The sequence below is a fragment of the Phyllopteryx taeniolatus genome, chromosome 16 (genome assembly GCF_024500385.1).
Source record: "Phyllopteryx taeniolatus isolate TA_2022b chromosome 16, UOR_Ptae_1.2, whole genome shotgun sequence".
Classification (NCBI taxonomy): domain Eukaryota; kingdom Metazoa; phylum Chordata; class Actinopteri; order Syngnathiformes; family Syngnathidae; genus Phyllopteryx; species Phyllopteryx taeniolatus.
In genome coordinates this window covers 21908030-21926479 of record NC_084517.1, presented here as the reverse complement: position 1 = coordinate 21926479, position 18450 = coordinate 21908030, and the positions used below count along the sequence as shown (strand labels likewise).

Below are 18450 nucleotides of genomic sequence, written 5' to 3'. Positions count from 1 at the left end.
GGTAACTGTAAAATAAATTATTTGCCATTGCATCTTAGTTGAAAATGTTGAAAGTAATATGAGATGTATTTATTAAAATGATTCATTTAGTTTCAATTTGTATTAAAAATAACAGCAAATAAATCAAATTCAACAACAGAATAAAACTAGTGTTGTTTTAAATGAGCAATTTTTATTTTTATTGACAGAATAAAAAATTAAATACCATAAAATATTACAAAATAAAATGGAATATTAGCTAAATATAGGTGTTTATTTCCATTTGAAAATAATATTAATATTACATATATTTTTAAGTATTTATTTTTTATTGAAAATAATATCGACAGGAGTCGTCGAGTGAGCGCTGCCTTCCAGTTTTGATGTTTGTCCTGCAGCGCCCTCTGCCGGACATCTCCCGACATGACAGCGCCCAAAATCCATGGCCTGAAGAAACAACGAGGCTCCGTCACGCATCCGTCGTATGAATATTTATTATTGGGCGTCATCAACAGGCCCGCAGGTTCCCGTCTCGTCTCGTTGCGTTTGTGTTTGTGTTTCCGAACCTTCTGTTCGGTGGAGGTGAGTAGTGAGAAGAATTCGCCCGAATGTCCCATGAAGCCATTGACGAGTTTTCCTCCCTCGTTTGTTTACGATTGGTGGCCTCCATCTTTGTTCGTGCGGGCTAATGCTAAAGGCTAAAGGCAGCAATATTATGACACACGTTATTTGCTCGTGATTTTGGGTCTGATGTGCATACAAGCGAAGCTAGAGTGCAAGTAAACAAACGAGCCAGCTGTCATCAAAATGCACCCAGAATAAACTACATTTATGTCTTTTATCATCATGACATTTAAAAAAAAATATATATAATAATAATATGTGATGTGTTGTGTGTTTTGCTAAAATGATAATAAATCATGAAATAGTGATAAACTAGGACAAAATTTATTGATCCTGAAATTTCACCGCCAAGCTTAATTTGCCTCCTTTTAAAGAACTGCCATCAACCGCGACTGAATTGATGCAGTTTCAATTTCAGTCCTGTTGGACGATGTGCAATAATTGCAACCTCTTTTCGGACTTCTTTTGTCTCCTAACTGCTGATCGGCGGCACGCTTCCTTTTTGCCCGTCGGGTGTGTCTCATTTCTTGTCTTCTTGTGTCTAGGAGCGGACGAGCCCCGATCCCCCCGCATCTTCTGCGTCGCCATGCTCACGTCGGCACCAATGGGCGCTCTCGCGTGTCTGCTGGCGGGGGCCGTGGCCGCCCTGGGCGCCCCCCCGCAAACCGGTGAGGAGGGCGGGAACGAAAGAAGCCCGTCACGTGGCACAGACAAGTAACCTCCTTCTCCTCGTCCTCACGCAGTGTTCTTGGACAAGCGGCAGGCGAGCTCGCTGATGTCCCGCCCGAAGCGGAGCTCGCCGCCGCCCACGCTGGAGCAGGCCTGCATGGAGAGGGTGTGCACGTACGAGGAGGCCCGGAAGCACTTCCAGGACTCGTACCGCACGGTGAGGTCGGCACGCTCGCCGCCAGCTCCTTCAAGCGCTCGCTGACCGCCTTCACCTTCTCTTGCAGGACATCTTCTGGTCCGTCTACATCGGTAAGTGCTGCGCTTGCTTTTCGCGTCACCTCCCGTCGGCGTTTCCAGGAAACCTAAGATCGAAAGGTGTCATATTCAGGCTTAAGTGTAGACATTTTCAGCCAACCTTCACATTTGTACGTTCCTGGTTTTCCCAACTTTGGAAATTCCCGCAATTCCGCAAGCCTCCGTGTGACGCTGCTCCGTTTCCCGTGTGGTCAGACGGAGACCAGTGCGTGGAGAACCCCTGCAAGAACGGCGCCCTGTGCTCCGACAGCGTGGGAGGCTACGACTGCGTCTGCAAGGCGGGCTTCTCGGGGGTCCACTGCGAAACCGGTCAGGCCTACTCGTCGTTTCAAAGTCACTTTGTCCGAAGGACTGGGCAACATGGCCCTAAAATAAAATCGACTTTTTTTCCCCTTTGCATATACAAAAAAGTAAATGACAGTTTTAGTTTTTAAGAAAGTACAGTAAGTGCTTCCTCTTGGATAACTGTCCATTAAGAAATTAACATTTTAAAATGTTCCAAAATTCCCATCCTTCCATTTTCTATACTACCTAAACTCATTTGGGGCGCTGTAATCTCGCACCCCTGTAAAACAAACAAACAAAAACATCTTGACAAATAAACTCGATTCATTGGAAAAGTCGCTCGATATAGGGACCGAATCGCCATGTGGGCAACACGTAATCGTTTGTAATCTAGCACCTCTCTAAAATAGTTGATTAAAAACAAAACAAAATCATCTTGATAAATGAACTCAATGAACCAGAAAGGTTGCTAGATATAAGGACCAAATCGTCGTGCTGGCGACACGTAATCTGCTTTTGTAATCTCAAACTCGATTAATTGGAAAAGTCGCTAGATTTAGGGACCGAATCGCCATGTTGGCAACACGTATTCTTTTGTAATCTAGCACCTCTCTAAAATAAATGATTCAAAACAAAACCAAATCATCCTGATAAATGAACTCGATGAATTGGAAAAAAATCGCTAGACTAAGAGACGAAATTGCCATGTTGGCAACACGTCATCTGTTTTTGTAATCTAGCGCCTCTCTAAGAAAATGAATGGTCCTGCCAGATAAAGCCGATGAATCCCGCAGCCCGACTCGATGCCGTGTCTTTACTCGATCCTGCAGACCAAACTCTGTGCGTCGTGGAGAAGGGCAAGGGCTGCTCCCAGTTCTGCAAACCGGGCTACACCTCCTACGAGTGCTCCTGCGCAAGAGGCTGGAAGCTCCATCCGACGGACAAGAACAAGTGCGAGCCCGCGGGTAATGTCAACGGCTTGACCTCCGCCCTTAGTCAATTGCGCAATCGCACACGCTTTCTCGTCCTCCTCCTCAGTCCGCTATCCTTGCGGGAAGGTGAACAGTCTGAGTCGCTGGGAGGACAGACGGTCGGCCAACGTCCGCAGCGACTTTCAAGGGCTCGCCTGCGCCTCGGGAGAATGTCCCTGGCAGGTACAATGCACACAAACCCAGCGGAAGCTCGAGGATGCCGGCTTCACAACCCGGAAAAAAACAAAACAAAAAACAAACACAAACGAAAATGGCAAAATGCTAATGAGTAGATTTTATATGCATAAATGGGTGAGCTCAAAGGTTTCGAGATAGAGGGTACATTGAGGGCAAATGAAATACATGAAAAAGTAAGAAAGCACATTATTTGAACATTCTTTTACTTTGACCTAAGTTATGAAGTGAATTTGAGCAAAAGCAGTAGATGAATTTATTTGGTACGCATCCATTTCATTTCATGACGTCTGGAGTAAGCCAAGTGAATTGAGCGCTTACCGTGGCGGCGGCGCTGCTGTCGTGTGTGTGTGTGTGTGTGTGTGTGTGTGTGTGTGTGTGTGCGTGCGCGTGTGTCCGTGCGGGCCGGCAGGCGCTCCTCAAGAGCTCCGAGTCGGGAGGTTTCTGCAGCGGAGTCATCCTCAAGGAGAACCTGGTGCTGACCTCGGCGCAGTGTGCCAGCAAGTACGACGCCTTCCAAGTGGCCGTGGGTGAGGAGGACACGCACGCGCGTCAAAGACGCGTTGCGCCGATCAAAACGGTTGCCGGGTGCTTCCAACAGTGCGTGTCACACTTTTGACACAAAGAAAGAAATTCTTCACGGTCCAACCGCCATCCTGACCGATGTTAAAAGACAGTAGTGTGGTAGGCCTTTGTGGTCTTCTAAAACAAGGTGGCGGTTTTGTTCCTAAAAGTACGTAATTCATATTTTTGAAAGCCACTGTAACATTATGCACTGTTTGAACATTAACAATGCGATTCAATATAGAAATAAAAAAAAAAAGCTGATTCAGTTAAACAGTATATATTGTACGTACAATGTACGGAAAAACTAAACAAAATTTAAAAAAAAAGTTTTTTAGGGTAAGCGGACATTTTGAATTGGAAAAAAACGTACAGGATTAAAGTTGGGAGTTTTTTCAAGAAAAACAATCGTGAGAAAAATAGATATTTTTCCAAGAAAAATCATAATTTGGGGGGAAAACGCCCTTATACGCTTCATGAAATAATGTTTTTTGTTGACATGAAAGTGATGGAATGTCATAATTCTCTTGTGATAAATAAAGTCATACTTTCGCGTACCACCCCAAAAAAAATAAACGCATTCCACGAGTGAGTGGTACTCCACTTTGAGAAAGACAGTTGAGGGATGTTCACCTGTTGCGGGCGTCTCCCTCCAGGCAAGCGTAAGATGACCAGCGAGGACGGCGAGCAGACGCTGAACGTGAAGGTAACGCACCCGCACCCCCGCTACGCGGCGGGCCGCCCCGAGAACGACCTGGCCGTGGTGGAGCTGCGCGGCCGCATCGTCTTCGGGAAGGAGGCGACGGCCGCCTGCCTCCCCGAGAGAGACTTCGCCGACAGCGTGCTGATGAGCGGCGATCTCCCCGCCGCGGCGACGGGCTGGAAAGACCCCCGGCCGCCGGAGTCTTCTTTCCAGGGCGCGCTCACGCTCAACGGGCTGGCGTACGAAGGCCTGCCCCGGTGCCTGGAGACGCACGGCGGTTTGGTGGACAACAAAATGGGCTGCACGGCCGCCCGCGCCAACGCCGACTGCGGCTTCGGCGGCGGGAGCCCGCTGCTCACCTTGTACGGGGAGGCGTTCTTCCTCACCGGCGTGGTCAGCCAGCCGCCGGGGGCCAATTGCAGCAAAGGGTTCATCTTTCAGAAAGTCTCGCGCCATCTTGGCTGGCTGCAGTCGCTCATGAGCTCCCTCTAGTGGAATACATTGCAACATGCAAGGTGAAGCCATCTTGACGGCACCTGTGTTGTCCATTTAACGCATTCTCAGCAACCCCAATGTATTATCCCGATGTTGTACACTTCATCGTTTATCCACAAGGCGGCGCCCCAATATCGTAAAAAGAATGCACTGACTTGTAACTTGTAACCACTTTAGAAGAGAACGACTGACTTCTTACTTGTTCACATGCATGTCATGTAATCTCATAACTGAAATAAACTACACGTCATCTCGCAGTCTATTTTTTGTGGAAACATTCAAAACAGCTCTGCGCGTCTTGCAATTAGAATTCATATACATTTTTAGAAAGTTTTAATATATATATTTTTTTAAGTGCACATTGTCTTTATTTCATTACGTGTTGAAATATTAGAAACACCTCTGTATGTTGCGTTTAACTTTCCAGTTAATTTCTAGAAATGTTTAAAAATGTTTTTACATAATTTATTATATTATTAGACTTAAATTATGTTTCATTTTTAGAACTGAAACACATCTTTTTTTCAAATATTGAAATATTACTAATACCTTAGTATGTTGCAGTTAGAATTTCCAGTAAATTTCAATATTAAATTTTTTAAATTTAAGATAGTTCGTTATATTTATTTAATTTTTTATAATTGAAATAAACTAAATGACTACAACAGTCTTTTTTAAATATTGAAACACTAAAAACAGCATATGTTGCAGTCAAAAAACCCTGTAAATTAGATATTGTATTTAGTTTTGTTTTTAAAAAATATTTTAAATAATCGTTTAATTAATAATTTTTTATATAAGTGAAATTAACGACATATAACGCCACTTTTTTTAATACTAGTGAGGATAAGCGGTACAGAAGTTGAAAATGAATCAATATTAGAAACACCTTTCAGTCTGTTGCACTTAGAATTTCCTGCAAATTTCTGGAAATTCTAATATTTGTTAAATATTTAAAATAATCATGATTTTTTTTCACAACTTTAAAACCATTGCATGATCTCCAGTTTTTCTTTCAATGTTGAAATATTAGATGTCTCACCTCAGTATGTAGCAGTTAGTTATATTTGTGCATTTTCATATTCGTTTACATTTCATTTTTTAAATCACAGTTCAATTAAAATTTTTGGGTCTGTTACACATGAGTCAAATTGCTCAGTAGCCAATGACTGAATGAATAATGTTAATCAAAACGGATCACTACCACTGCAAATGTGTGAATATCTATTTTAATAAAATGCCTCTGAAACTGTAGCGGCCGATGAGCGATGACGAATCATAACCGATGAGCAGACTCATACTTAATATTTCCATCAATACAGAGCACTCATAAAAACATGTTTACACCCCTGTACAAATATGCAAAGATGGTTGTGAAGTATATTTTTTTACGTCCACCAAGGAGATTTTTTTTAAAAATCCTTTGTTCATCTGTTAATCTGCCTGTTAACAGGATTTTGGTCTCCCCGAAATATTTTTTTGTAGAATATGAAGCGTTAACGTTGTGAAGAAAACAGCAAATAGAATTTATAGCGACTTGCAAAAAAAATGGAGGTACTGAGTGCAGTATGAGCAATTCAATGGATCATATAGGAATTAAACACAAAAATGCATTCAACCAAGCGGATGGTGACGGATGCACACGTAATACGCGCCACATAACCGCCACTATCGACGAATCAAGTCTTTCCCGAAGAGTTTCTGGTCTTTTATGCCGTGCATCTCAATACGTTGCCCTCCGTGCCAGTCACCCTGTGTTGTTTGGCAACATTTTCCCACAGATTCCCACTCGGCAGTCTTCTCACAGCCCTTCCTGCCTTTCGTGGTCGCGTCACGTGGGGGGGGGGGCGACAAACGCCAAGGGAACGGAAGAATGAGAGCAACAAGGAACGTAGGAGACGCTCAACTTTCCCCAAAAAAACAAAACAACCTGGCCTGCCACTTTTGAAAAGGCCAGCGCTGAATGCCGGGGGCCCACGTCGGCTGTTGCCATGACGCTCGCCTAGGAGATGGCTCCTTGCGCCCAAAAATGGGCCTGCTCCTTCACGCTCTCTCCACCGCTGATTTATAAGAGGAGCTCCTTCCTTCCCCGAGTCCCCTCCGACTCGTTCCTGTCGCGAGCGCCGTTGATATCGTCATGGAAAATAGACAGCACAACCTTCTGCGATGTGCAACAGTCAGGCGGCATTGCCAGTGTGCCGTTCTCGTATGCCATCGTGAGACTTGTCACTGTGCCAATGCCGTAACTAGAATATCTTTCAGTTGACTGCAGACCTCCGCCCAGGCCAAACTGTTAGCAAAACGCGCGTCTGCGTCGTTGACGGAGGAAGACGAACTGTAGGAACACGCGGGCGCCCTCGTCAGGATATCGCGGCGGATGCAGCTGGTGGAACGTTCTCTTCCAGCTCTCGTGGCTCAAACACGAGAGCACGATCAATTCCTCCATCACCTACAGAAGCACTACTACGGTTGCTGCTACTGTTGGCAGTTGTGGTCGTGGTGTGGTGGCAGTGCTCGAAATGGTGGTGATGTAGTAGTAGTGTTGCTGGTGGTAGTAGTTGTAGTGGCCGTGGTCGGGTTAGTGTTGGTGATACTAGTAGTAAAGGTGGTGTTGATAGTAACATTAATGATGGTGGTGGTTGGGTTGATGTTGGTGGTACTAGTAGTAATGCTGGTGGTGATAGTAGTACTATTGACAGTGGGGTTCGTGTTGGTAATAGCAGTAGTAGTACTAGGCACTCGAGACTGGACTTGATTAAAAACGGTTTATTTCTGTCCATTCTCTTTGATGATGTTGAATTTTGTTTTGGGGGGCGGCTGAAGCAGATGAATGAGGTTTCAATTCATTCAAATGTATTTCATGGGGAAGCGGCCACTTTTTGGAGTTTTTCACTGTGCTGGAACTTGACGTGATGATGATGTCGTGGCGTGAGGTGAAAGTGCGCCAGTCGTGGGCGACAATGTGGCTCCTGTCCGTCTAAATCGGTAATCCGTGCCCATGCTGTGACCCCAAATGCTGCAAGTGCTAAGTATATGCATAACACGTATGCACGCAGCCTCAAAACAGACTCTTTGTGGGGGATTATCTGTCTGTGTGGCGTCTGATTCCACACGGGGGGGGTTAACAGTGTGATTGCCCCCCCCCCCCCCCCCCCAGTCAATCTGTGCCCCATGCCAGCTCCCACTTGATTGGGTAATTGCGCAATGAGCATGGAAGCAACCCTTGAGAGCTGGAGGTCAAGGCCCGGTCTGATGCAGAACAAGAGAGGCAGGCTGCAGTGTTTTACGTAACCTCGCCGCTGAAATTCCAGACACGCTCGCTGGAAGCAGGCGAGGGGATTGAAGTCAACGCTTCAAGTCAGCATTCTCACAGGGGATTTGCGAACACGCCGGTGGGGAAACAATGGAAGGCAACCAGAGCCAAGGCTTAGCATGCTAACACTGGCTAATTAGCATACACAAAATGAACGAGGCTCACGGGGAAGACGTAAACATTGGAATTTTAGTGCCGGTATATGGGTGTATGTTTATGGATGGATTTGAAATGGACATATTCCTTTGAACTTTGTATATTTGGCATTGTATATACATAAAAACTGACGAGTGAATGTGGGATCAAATGCAGTCCCTATGGATGGATGGATGGATCCCGTCCAGAGCTCAGATCCAGTTCCGGCCGTTCGGTTCTTTGTACCAAATTTCCCAATTGCCACCCCGCCCCTGAGTCGCTTTCAACATATGGTCACGGTGTTTTGGTGATAGAGGAGGAAGATAAATCCTGCGGTCTCCTTTATTCCACTGACCTCAGCCTGACCTAGCAAGGGTTAAATCCTGTTTGGAGAAACATGAGGAGCTCACGTGCAGAACACGACTGACCGAATCAGACGTGGTGCATGTGTACGTGGGGGTTCATGCGAGGGACGCTTCTCGAAGCGTTTCAATCATTTTATGCAACGATTTTAGCTCAAAATAAAAATAAATACAAAAAAAGGGACTAAACCCTTTTATATGTGCCAGCCATCTGTGAGGTTGGGCTACTTGAAAGGTCACGACCACTGAAGAGGGAAGCAACAGCCGCAGGGTTCACGCCGTCACAGTAGTCAAGACTCACGTTAGCTTCCTAGCTTTAGCTTAGCTCCATTGTCTCAAAAGCCGGACAAAAGTTTCCACAATGACCCAATCTAAATGAGCGATATTATCTTACAGACAGTCGAGGATGCTAACTGTCAACAACTCTACAAACTAACCAGCTAGCATTTATTCGTTAGCGTGCCTTTGTTTCTATTTTATCCATGGTAGCCTTGATGAGCACAGAAAGTGGACAAAAAAAACAAAACCCAACTACATTAAAGCAAAGCTAAGCTAACTGCTAACTGGTATTCTCATGAAAAAAGTACAGAAAGTGCAACTCTACTGACCAGATACAAATAACTGTTGATTGTAGACACATTGCATAGATTTGGAAGTCGCTCTATTAATCGCCATTCAGTAAATATAAACTAGCTAAATAATTTCAGTTAAGTTAATGTAAATACAATAACTCTCCTGTGTTGTGCTAATGATAGCTAGCTAGTGGCTGGAGGAATGATAGATGGGCAGAAAGAAAGAAAAGACGCAGACCATTTTAATGATAACCTAAATAGAATATGCTACAAATAGAATAACTCTCATGTGCTATGCTAATGATTGATAGACTGCAAATGATAGCTAACAAGGGAATAAATAAATGAGGGAGCTAAAGTAAGTTGCCCTGTAGGTAGGTACATTTTAAAAGGGCGAATAATTGTATTCAAAAAACCTCAGCTCACATCGTGCTATGAACAATTTGACTTATCTCTTGTGATAGCTAGCCAAGTTGTTTTAAAACTTTGCCACAATCACGTCAGTCACGGTTCTGCTGCCCGATTCGTAAGAAAAAGGACGAGGTGGACGGCCAGCGACATAGACAGAAATGAAACTGGAGCCACTGCCCTGGAAGAAAAGAGCCTGTTTGAGATGCAAGGAGTGTCTGGAAACACGTTTTGTGTGTGTTTAAAATTAGACTCTCTTCCTGCTAATTTTGGACACCTGCGTCCTGTCATAGTTAAAACATCCTGGCTTTCATCCCGGTGTCGGTCTCTGGGAACCGATGCAGTTGTGTTGCTCCAAACACAACAAACTATTGTTCCTATCGATACACAAGCTCTAAATCGGCAAGTCAACGTCTGAGCCTGTCACATGACCGCACTCTTATTCTACCATGAATACTGAATGAAGCAGCAGCAATCCCTCATTGGCTGCTTTAACGTAACAATTTACCTAGCGGATTTTGAGCAGGAAAAACAGAAAAGACCCCCACTGTCATCTCAAAGGGTCTTTGCCTTCCAGTAGTGCTTACAGTCGAAAACTAGGAACGCCCTATCATGTGATCAATATGTCTACGTATGAGACACCGCAATGCATTACCACATGATCTGCAAGTAACAGGAATATACCGTAAATATGCAACGGAAAAAGTTATTGACAACTTGCAGCATGAGCAGACCAAATGACTGCTGTCCGCGAATAGAACCTTGCGGTACTCCATATGTCTTCGGGAGCGGCTCTGATGCTCAGTAACCCATTATCAGTGAGAAAGCGAGCGGCCTAACAACTGAGCTGATGCGTTCTCTTTTGAGAGTCTTAAGATTTGTGGGGTGGTACGGGAAGTCTTCTCAGTCATTTCAGGTTGTTGGTATCGTTGACGACGGCATTTTGTAGCCTTTAAAAGGCAAACATGTGACTGTAGAACCTCTGAACTGTGAGGCCGACCAGGCGACCTAGTCCAAATATGTCAAATTATGATCCCTTAAACTGTTGTCACGTAATCGAAGACAACCATTACCAATCGTGAGGCGTTCACATTTACAGCCGATTTATGACGATGGCTGCGATAACGACCCTCCTCCCCCCTCCCCCCCCTTGTTGTGCACAAATGGCCGCCGGTGATGATATATTGAGCGACCTGACGAATGGAGCCGCCGGTTAATCTCCGCGGTCGCCGCCCGCCTCATCTTCCCGTGCTGTGGTTCTCCTGGGCTGCACCTGTCACATTAGCCTCAAGTTGTCAGCTGCCAGTCTGCGCGAGACGCCCCCTCCTCGCCTCCCGTCGGCCCGCTTGTCACATCGCTTTGCGGGGATTTATGCCAAATGTAGGGAGAATAAAGCAATAAAAGACAACACCCTCGAGCGCATCGTGGGGAAAAGGTGGAAAAAAACAAAAGGTGGGTGTGACTGGCCCAGACCCAAAAGCAGGATTTAAAGCACTAATGCACAAAGCCAGTCAGTAGATTAACACCAACAGCCTTTTTATGCAATCCCATAAAATTAAGTGGATGGAGAGATATGGCTATTATTAGTCCGATGATTTAACACGAGCAGCACACTAGAACGTCCCCCCCACCCCCTTCAAATTCTAACAACATGTTCACAAATCAAGCGACAGGGACGATGGGAGTCCTCGTGGGGGGTGGGGGGTGGGGATGTCGCCCTCTTAAAGCCCCTCCCCCCCACCCATCCCCTCAGTGAGATGGACTGGAGCAGCTGAGGCGACCAAGGGTTAGTTAAGTACACTGTAATAGGACACTACACAGGAAACAAGGAACCGGTTTCACAATGAGAGAGGCTATCTATCCATCTTCCATCTGTCATCATCCATCCGTCATCATCCATCTAGCTATCTAGCCATCTAATTACAGTATATGGCCCATCCATCAATCTGTCCATCTATCATCATCCATCTGTATATCTGACTCCTTGGCACCAAGATTAAATAATGGGTGTCTAACAACAGACCCATGCGGTACTCCGTCCTTCCCGAGCCGATGCCAACGAGACACCCTGGTCTACAGGAAACAAGGCACTGTTTCACAATAAGAGAGGCTGAAAGCTATCTATCCATCTATGAATCTTTCACGAATTAATCACACACCCATCCTCGGATCCATTTGTGTATCCGGCTATCCTCACATCGAGCTATCGTCATCCACCCATCTGTCCATCCATCCATCAATCTGTCTGACTGACGACTTGGGACGCCGTCCCGACCGAGCCGATGACTTCGATCCCCCCTCGCCCGGGAATAGAAGTACATCATAAACTCAAAGTGGAATTTGTACACTTGTGGACATGGGGAAAAAAAAACAAAAAAAAACAATTGAAGAATAAAACAGAACGTACAAAGCACATTATATACATATATATATATATATATATATATATATATATATATATATATATATATATATATATAATACATCCATCCATTTTCTATAGCACGTTATTTCTATAAAGGCAGGAATAAAAAAATGGATCATTTATATAAATAATTGACTGTAATAATTTTCAACTAGGTCTGCAACTTCATCGAATATTGAATTATTGATGTATTTGGTGCATGACAGCAAGTTTATTGCGAAAGGGCCGACCTGGAAGTCCTCACTTGACTTTGCGCTGTGAACATTACTTCACCTCTCTCGTCTGGAACAAAGTGAGCAAATACAAACATTTTCAATGAAGCTAGGAACTGAAGCCCAAAACAAGCGCGCGGAACATCTGGAACGCGCGACTGCGCATGCGTGGAGGATTGTGAATGCACACACACACACGCGCGCATCCAGTATACTGAGAGGAAGTCATTAAAAGCAGTTTACTATCGCGTCTGTCGGACAGCAATTCATTTATAAGAACGCGCGGAGTGGATTTGGTGTGCCCTGCGCGTGGACGAGCGGGCGCGCGCGCGCGTGTGTGCATGCGCAGAGGAAGAGGAGGGGGAGGAAGAGGAAGAGGAGGGGGCCGGTGGGGGCTCATGTTCACGCGCGTGATTATGCGGAGCGCAGTTTGTGCAGCAGCGAGCGTCAAAGTGGACTCGAACGACGCCGCGGCACGTCGCATCCTGCGCGGGGCGCAAGATGCTTTAAGCGAACGCTCTGCTGGGTCGGACCTGCTCGTTGGCCGGTCCGCGCCACCCGGGCCACCGCGACCACCGCCGGTTCCGAGAGCATCTGGGCCGGCGACGCGGCTCTTTCCGAAATGTGACATTTTGGTCGACGCCGCGCACCGCATCTCCTTCACGCGCCCAGCAGCAGCCAGCGGATCTATTTGCATCGATTAGAAAAGGTCGGTGGTGTCCATCATGTCACCAGAAATAGGGTGGGGGGGACATGAATAACCTGCAGGGAATGTGTGTGTGTGTGTGTGTGTGTGTGTGCTGCTGCAGGATTTTCCAGGTTTTTTTGCATTTATGCGCACAACACAGCATCATTTGACAAACAAACAAACAAAGAAAGAAACATGTTAGTGTAACTCTGGTTGGCTCTGGCGTCCTCCATGTCACCCCCCCCCGCCCCCCCCCCCCCCCCCCCTCACCACGCACGCGCGCACTTGTATATTTTGGGGTGTGTCAAGCAGTCCGTCATTGTTAAGAGGTGAGGTGTCATTCTTGTAACAATGGCTCCTCAAACAAACCCGCTTCTGGAAGGCCCTGGGGAGCCTCCGTGCATGCGAGCGGCCGACATTGTCAAGAGAAGAGGGGAGCTGTTTTTTTGTGTGTGTGGGGGGGGGGGGGGGGGTCGGTCTGGGAAAAGAGCTTTCTCTACGTGTGTGTTTGCATTCAGCTGCTCCTTAGGTCAGCTAAAACCAGGAGAGCACTCCCACCCCCCTTTTTTTCTGTTGGTGGGGACCCCACTCTGCCGCTGCCTCCAACCGGGTTGGAAATGCCATTTGAGCGCCGACGGGTGATTTTTGGCGACACGCGACGAGCCTCGCGACCGTCAGCTGCCGCGTAACAGGCCGAGGTTTGTCACCCGGCGAGGGACGGGACGCTACGTGCCGTACACGAACCCCGTTTGGACTGCAGTCGCGCCTTGAGATACAAGCGAACCGACTCGCGAGTTTTGGCGGTCGGACGATATCTATTTTTTTTTTTTTATTGCTTTGACTTGTGAGTAAACATTTACGATACAACTCAAGTTCCCACTTCCACTTCACTTCCCAACAAGCGGCCGGTAGCCACTCCCCTAACATAAAAACAATTAGCCTTAAGTCTGTTTAGCTTAATGCTCACAAACAATGCAAAACGCCAACGCCAGCTAACGCAACGCATCAGTGTCGATATTTGAACCCAAACCGTGGCGCTACACGTGTGGGCAGGCCATATAACAATGACTCACAGGCTGATATTCTTTACCCTTTGGGGAAAATGACTGTCGGTTTGTCTCTATTATCCTGCCACTCGGTGGTCAAGGCTCACACACCAGAAGGAGCAGCGCGACGTCCACTGAATTGAAGCGAAAAATGTCGACGAACACGGTTTCATTTTTTACATTCTATTGAATGAGGTGGTTACAGCAGGACTTTATGATGTGCAATATTATAGCGCTATTTGTTTAATTGAAAAAATTCCCAAAATGTTTGTTGCTAAACTCGCATCTCAAGGCACGTCCGGATGACCTCCGCCGAAGACGTTTTGTTTCCAGAAGCTTCAATTCACTCTGGCTCACATCCTGTTTGTCAGGATTTACAATCGAATCTTCCACACTGGAACGAATGGAAATTGGGTTACGATATTGGCGGCACGGGACGCTAGCGTTTAGCATACCCGCCCCACACTTCTCAGGTGCTGGGTTCCGAGCTTCAAGCTCCCTCCCCCCATTTCCAAAAACACGCATGCGATGTTCATCGAATTGTCCAAAGGTGTCAATGAGAGTCGGAATGCTGCGAGGACTCCGTGTGCGCTGCCGTTGTTTGTTTGTTTGCTTTTCAAATCGCGGGGACGTCGCTGATCCCCCTTTGCATTTGTGTCCATGCATCAAGCCTTCCTCCACGCACGCACGCACGCACATCACGTACACACGCAGAGCTCACAAACAAACAAGCACAGATCACACAAACACAAATCACACAAGCAACACACACATGCAGTTCGCAAACACACGCACATTTAACCCACATGCAGTCAACGCACAAAGATCACACACTCACGCGCATTTGTCATCTTCCGTGCCAGCTCCGCTCTCGTTTGTGATGCCAACGAACTCCTGCAAATCAATTGTTGTCACTTGAGTGTGTGTCTTGTGTATTTTTATATCCCATAAAAGAGTGAACGATGGCCACATGACACCTCGGCGTGACTCCTTGTCTATTTTGGACAGACCGCCCCCCCCCCCCCCCCCCTCCCCTCCAAACCGCATCTGACAAGCCACGTTATGTTTTCATGGATGGGGGGGGGCATCTTAATGACTGGCACTGTTAATTGCCAAGTCAATTATCATAAGGTCCTTGTCCCATGCTAATGTGACCTAATTAGGGCGATCGGGGACGCCCCGAAGAGGCTGGCAAATCTACTTTCATGTTTCCGCATGTTGCCGCTCACCCTGTAGTTGATTCCACGCAACCCCCCCCCCCCCCCCCCCCCCCCCCTGCGACCGACCCCCCCGGAGCCCTAAAATATCACCAGCGACTTTTTACTACGCCGCTGCATCGTAGATCACTCATGAAGACGAAAAGGATCAATGACATCGGTGCGGTGAGCAGACGGCGCAAATGGATGTTCAACTAGGGAGTGGAAGATTCCTCCGGGGCGCCAAGTACGTCGTCCTGCATTTAGTGTGCCCGCCTGCTTGCTGCCCAAAAGGCGACAAACCAAAAAATAACACCGCGTCTGCTCCGCGAACAACGGCGCCGTTGTCTGGAAAGTTCCTCACAACGAGCATGTGTCCTGTCAGCAGGTCGCTGAGTAAGAGGACTTAAAGTTGCTCGAGTAGAAAGCACACACGCGCGCGCGCGCGCACGCACGCACACACACACACACACACACACACACACACACACAGTTATTCTCGCTCAAGATAGCAGAAGAAGCTCAAGCATAATAAGCACCAAAGATTAGACAGCGGTGAAACAAATGGAAAATTGCACTCTGTAATACTATACTTTATATTTATATATATATATATATATATATATATCTCTTTGCTGTAGGTTTAGTTTGACAGCAACCTTCAGCCGAGAGTGGCAATAAAAAATGTGAAGCCTTTTTATCTTTCACGAATATTTACTATATTTATATTTATATTAAATGTTTATTTAGTGGAGCAAGCGCTGCATGAGTTAAGATGGGAGAATTACAGTACTAAACCAAGTTGTACTCGCTGCCGGAAGTAAACGCAGCATTCAGCTGCGGTCCCGAGCGGCGGCGTTCCTCGGCAAAACGGGACGGTCGCCTCGCCGTCCCGTTTTGCACAGGAACTTCAACTTCATAGAGGATACATAATATTTGCCTGTGAGTAATATTAATGAAGCTCTTCGTTAGCCCGTCTATGGCGTTTTGCATTGTGTGTTAGCATTAAGCTTGTGTACTTTTCGAAGGCAAACTTTCTTGGTTGTTATAAATGCACAAAGTGGAATTATTTAACAGTTTAACAGTTAACCGCAACTGGGCAGCGGTGGTTTCTGATATGTGCACAGGGCGGCATTTCTGGAGGGGGGGGGCACGGCGGTCCCCTCCAAAGGAAGTGCTCTGTGAAATGCTTTTGTATTGGCATCAGACACGTAAATCCTTGTTGTTTGTATGAGGATTTACCCTCTGTAGAAGAGATGGTGGGCGGGGCAGGGGAGGGGGCGCCATTCAAGCTCGGACCGCCACCACTCTACAATTACCCTGCATTTCCACTCGGCTTAATATTTTTGTTTGGTGCTGTGCGCGAGCGTCTGATGTAAAATATGCACATTGGCTAAATAAAGGTCGGGGGCACAAACGGAAGAGGGGACAGCTTGTGCCCACGACACATTGGAACAGCAGTAGTAAATGGCGAACTACCTCTGCGGGGCACAAGAGGGAACGATCGCAAAGACGGCAGCAGCTTCTGCCAGTTGTGCAGCAGCAGCACAACAGGCCGAAGCCGGATCCTTCCCCCTCTCGTTACGTAAGACGCGCAGAACGGAGGCAAGGGAGCGCATGGAGGGGGGAGCCAAAATGGAGGACGGAGGGATGTAATTGCTAAGGAGATGCGGAGGAGCCGCATTGTTGGAAGCCAAAATCAGAGGCTCTTAAAACGGAGCAAGAAAGAGAAACAGAATGAAACGTTTCCTTCTTTTAGCTCTATTAGACTTGAACGTGCTTTGCTTTTTTTTTTTCTATTTTCCCACAGAAATCATCCTTCCATTCACGATAGCGCCTGTCCTCGTTAGAGTCGGCGCGGTTGATGACTTCATGTGAACCAAGTTCGGCTTCATCTCGACACGTATCATATGAAACGCCATAAACGGGCTAAGAATCAGTCTTAGTCAAATAAAGCAAAGGAAAATAATCGCACGCAAATGTTCTCTGTTCTGTGGGGACAACTATTACTGACGCGCAGTTTGAGGACCTTCCCTGCCTCGTCTTCGTGCTCTTAATGACGCTGCATCCCTTCCGGTAGAGCTCACTGCTGCCCGGGATGTTGTGGAGAAACGCGGTACTACACTGAAGGTGCACAACTCCAAATTCAGACTCGCTTGTATACTGTTAAAAAAAACAACAACTTCAAACTTCAAAAAACGATCAGTTCAAAGTAACGTGCAAACAGTGTCACGTCCACTGCGTTCTATGGGTCACCTTCAGTTGTGTGCTTCTTTTGTGACTCACGCGAGACAAATAGACCCCAAAAAAGATGATTCGTGTGCTTTGCGGCATCTTGTGCGTGCATGTGAGCTTCTATTTTGTTTCTACTTTTTGCATGTGACTGCACGCATGTGAGAGTGCGTGTGTGTGTTGCCACTGGCTCTTGTGTTTGTGTGCGCGTGTGCGTCCTGCAGCCAGAGCAACCATCTGTGCGAGAAGGAGTGACAGCGTGACAGGGGGCGGGAGGGGGGAGGGTCTTCCTGCCTCATGTCTCCACTGTGTTCTCCTTCATGCTCGCTCATTAGGAGCTGACAAAGAGGAAGAAAGGTACCGAATTAAAAAAGGAAAACGCGAGACAGAGGAGGAGCTGTCCACGCTGCTTAACACGGACGAGCGAGCGCGCTCGTCTGAGTCGAGATGGGGGAGGTAACCATGGTTACCAGGGGGGCTCGGCAGGAAAACGAGGCCTTTGGAGGAGCTCAAGTGCGTCTTGAATGTGAAGGTGGCGTGCACATCGCAAACCACTGCTTCTGTCCGCGCTTGTGTGTTTTGTTGACTCATCCCTGGTTCAGCAGGGGATGTGAGTGAGGAAGGGGGAGGGGGGGGGGGCACCACAGGGGTAGGGGGGGGGGGGCGCTAAAGTGAAATTGCAGCAGGGAAATGGGGAGGGTTAAAAATGTGTGCGGGTGTGAATGTACATGAAAGAGCTGTAAACATCAATACGCATATTAGAACACTCCTGAGGTGCTGAAGAACTCAATGATGATCGTTTGCTTCAGGTGGTAAACAAGTGCTACGATAAAAAGCATATATCATCATTAGCGTGGGGACACACTAGACACAAAATTCTACCTTGACAGGTATGATGACGCTTCATTGACAATATGTCTGTTAGTGGGATGCTGTGGAGAAAAGCACTGCTCGTTTTTCCAATATTGAAAAATACAAAATGTCGCATGCTTGAGAAATCCGCACATCTCCGAAAAAAGGAGATCTCAGGAAATAAAAAAAAAAAACATTTCTTCCAGTTA

At 46.7% G+C, this 18450-nt stretch overlaps 2 protein-coding genes across 2 annotated transcripts in view; both read left to right on the top strand.

The window, feature by feature from the left end:
• Positions 1 to 401: 401 nt before the first annotated feature.
• Positions 402 to 5057, top strand: proza (protein Z, vitamin K-dependent plasma glycoprotein a). The gene is made up of 9 exons (XM_061749738.1): positions 402 to 561; positions 1149 to 1271; positions 1347 to 1489; positions 1557 to 1581; positions 1783 to 1896; positions 2703 to 2837; positions 2911 to 3026; positions 3451 to 3568; positions 4259 to 5057. The coding sequence occupies exons 2-9, from the start codon at positions 1190 to 1192 to the stop codon at positions 4795 to 4797; spliced, it is 1272 nt and encodes a 423-aa protein (XP_061605722.1). The 5' UTR covers positions 402 to 561; positions 1149 to 1189; the 3' UTR covers positions 4798 to 5057.
• Positions 5058 to 12593: 7536 nt separating this feature from the next.
• gprc5ba (G protein-coupled receptor, class C, group 5, member Ba) overlaps positions 12594 to 18450 on the top strand; it is a 15110-nt gene continuing 9253 nt past the window's right edge. Inside the window, exon 1 of the mRNA XM_061748837.1 lies at positions 12594 to 12936. The gene's annotated coding sequence lies outside the window, so the exon portion shown is untranslated. The remainder of the gene's footprint in view (positions 12937 to 18450) is intronic.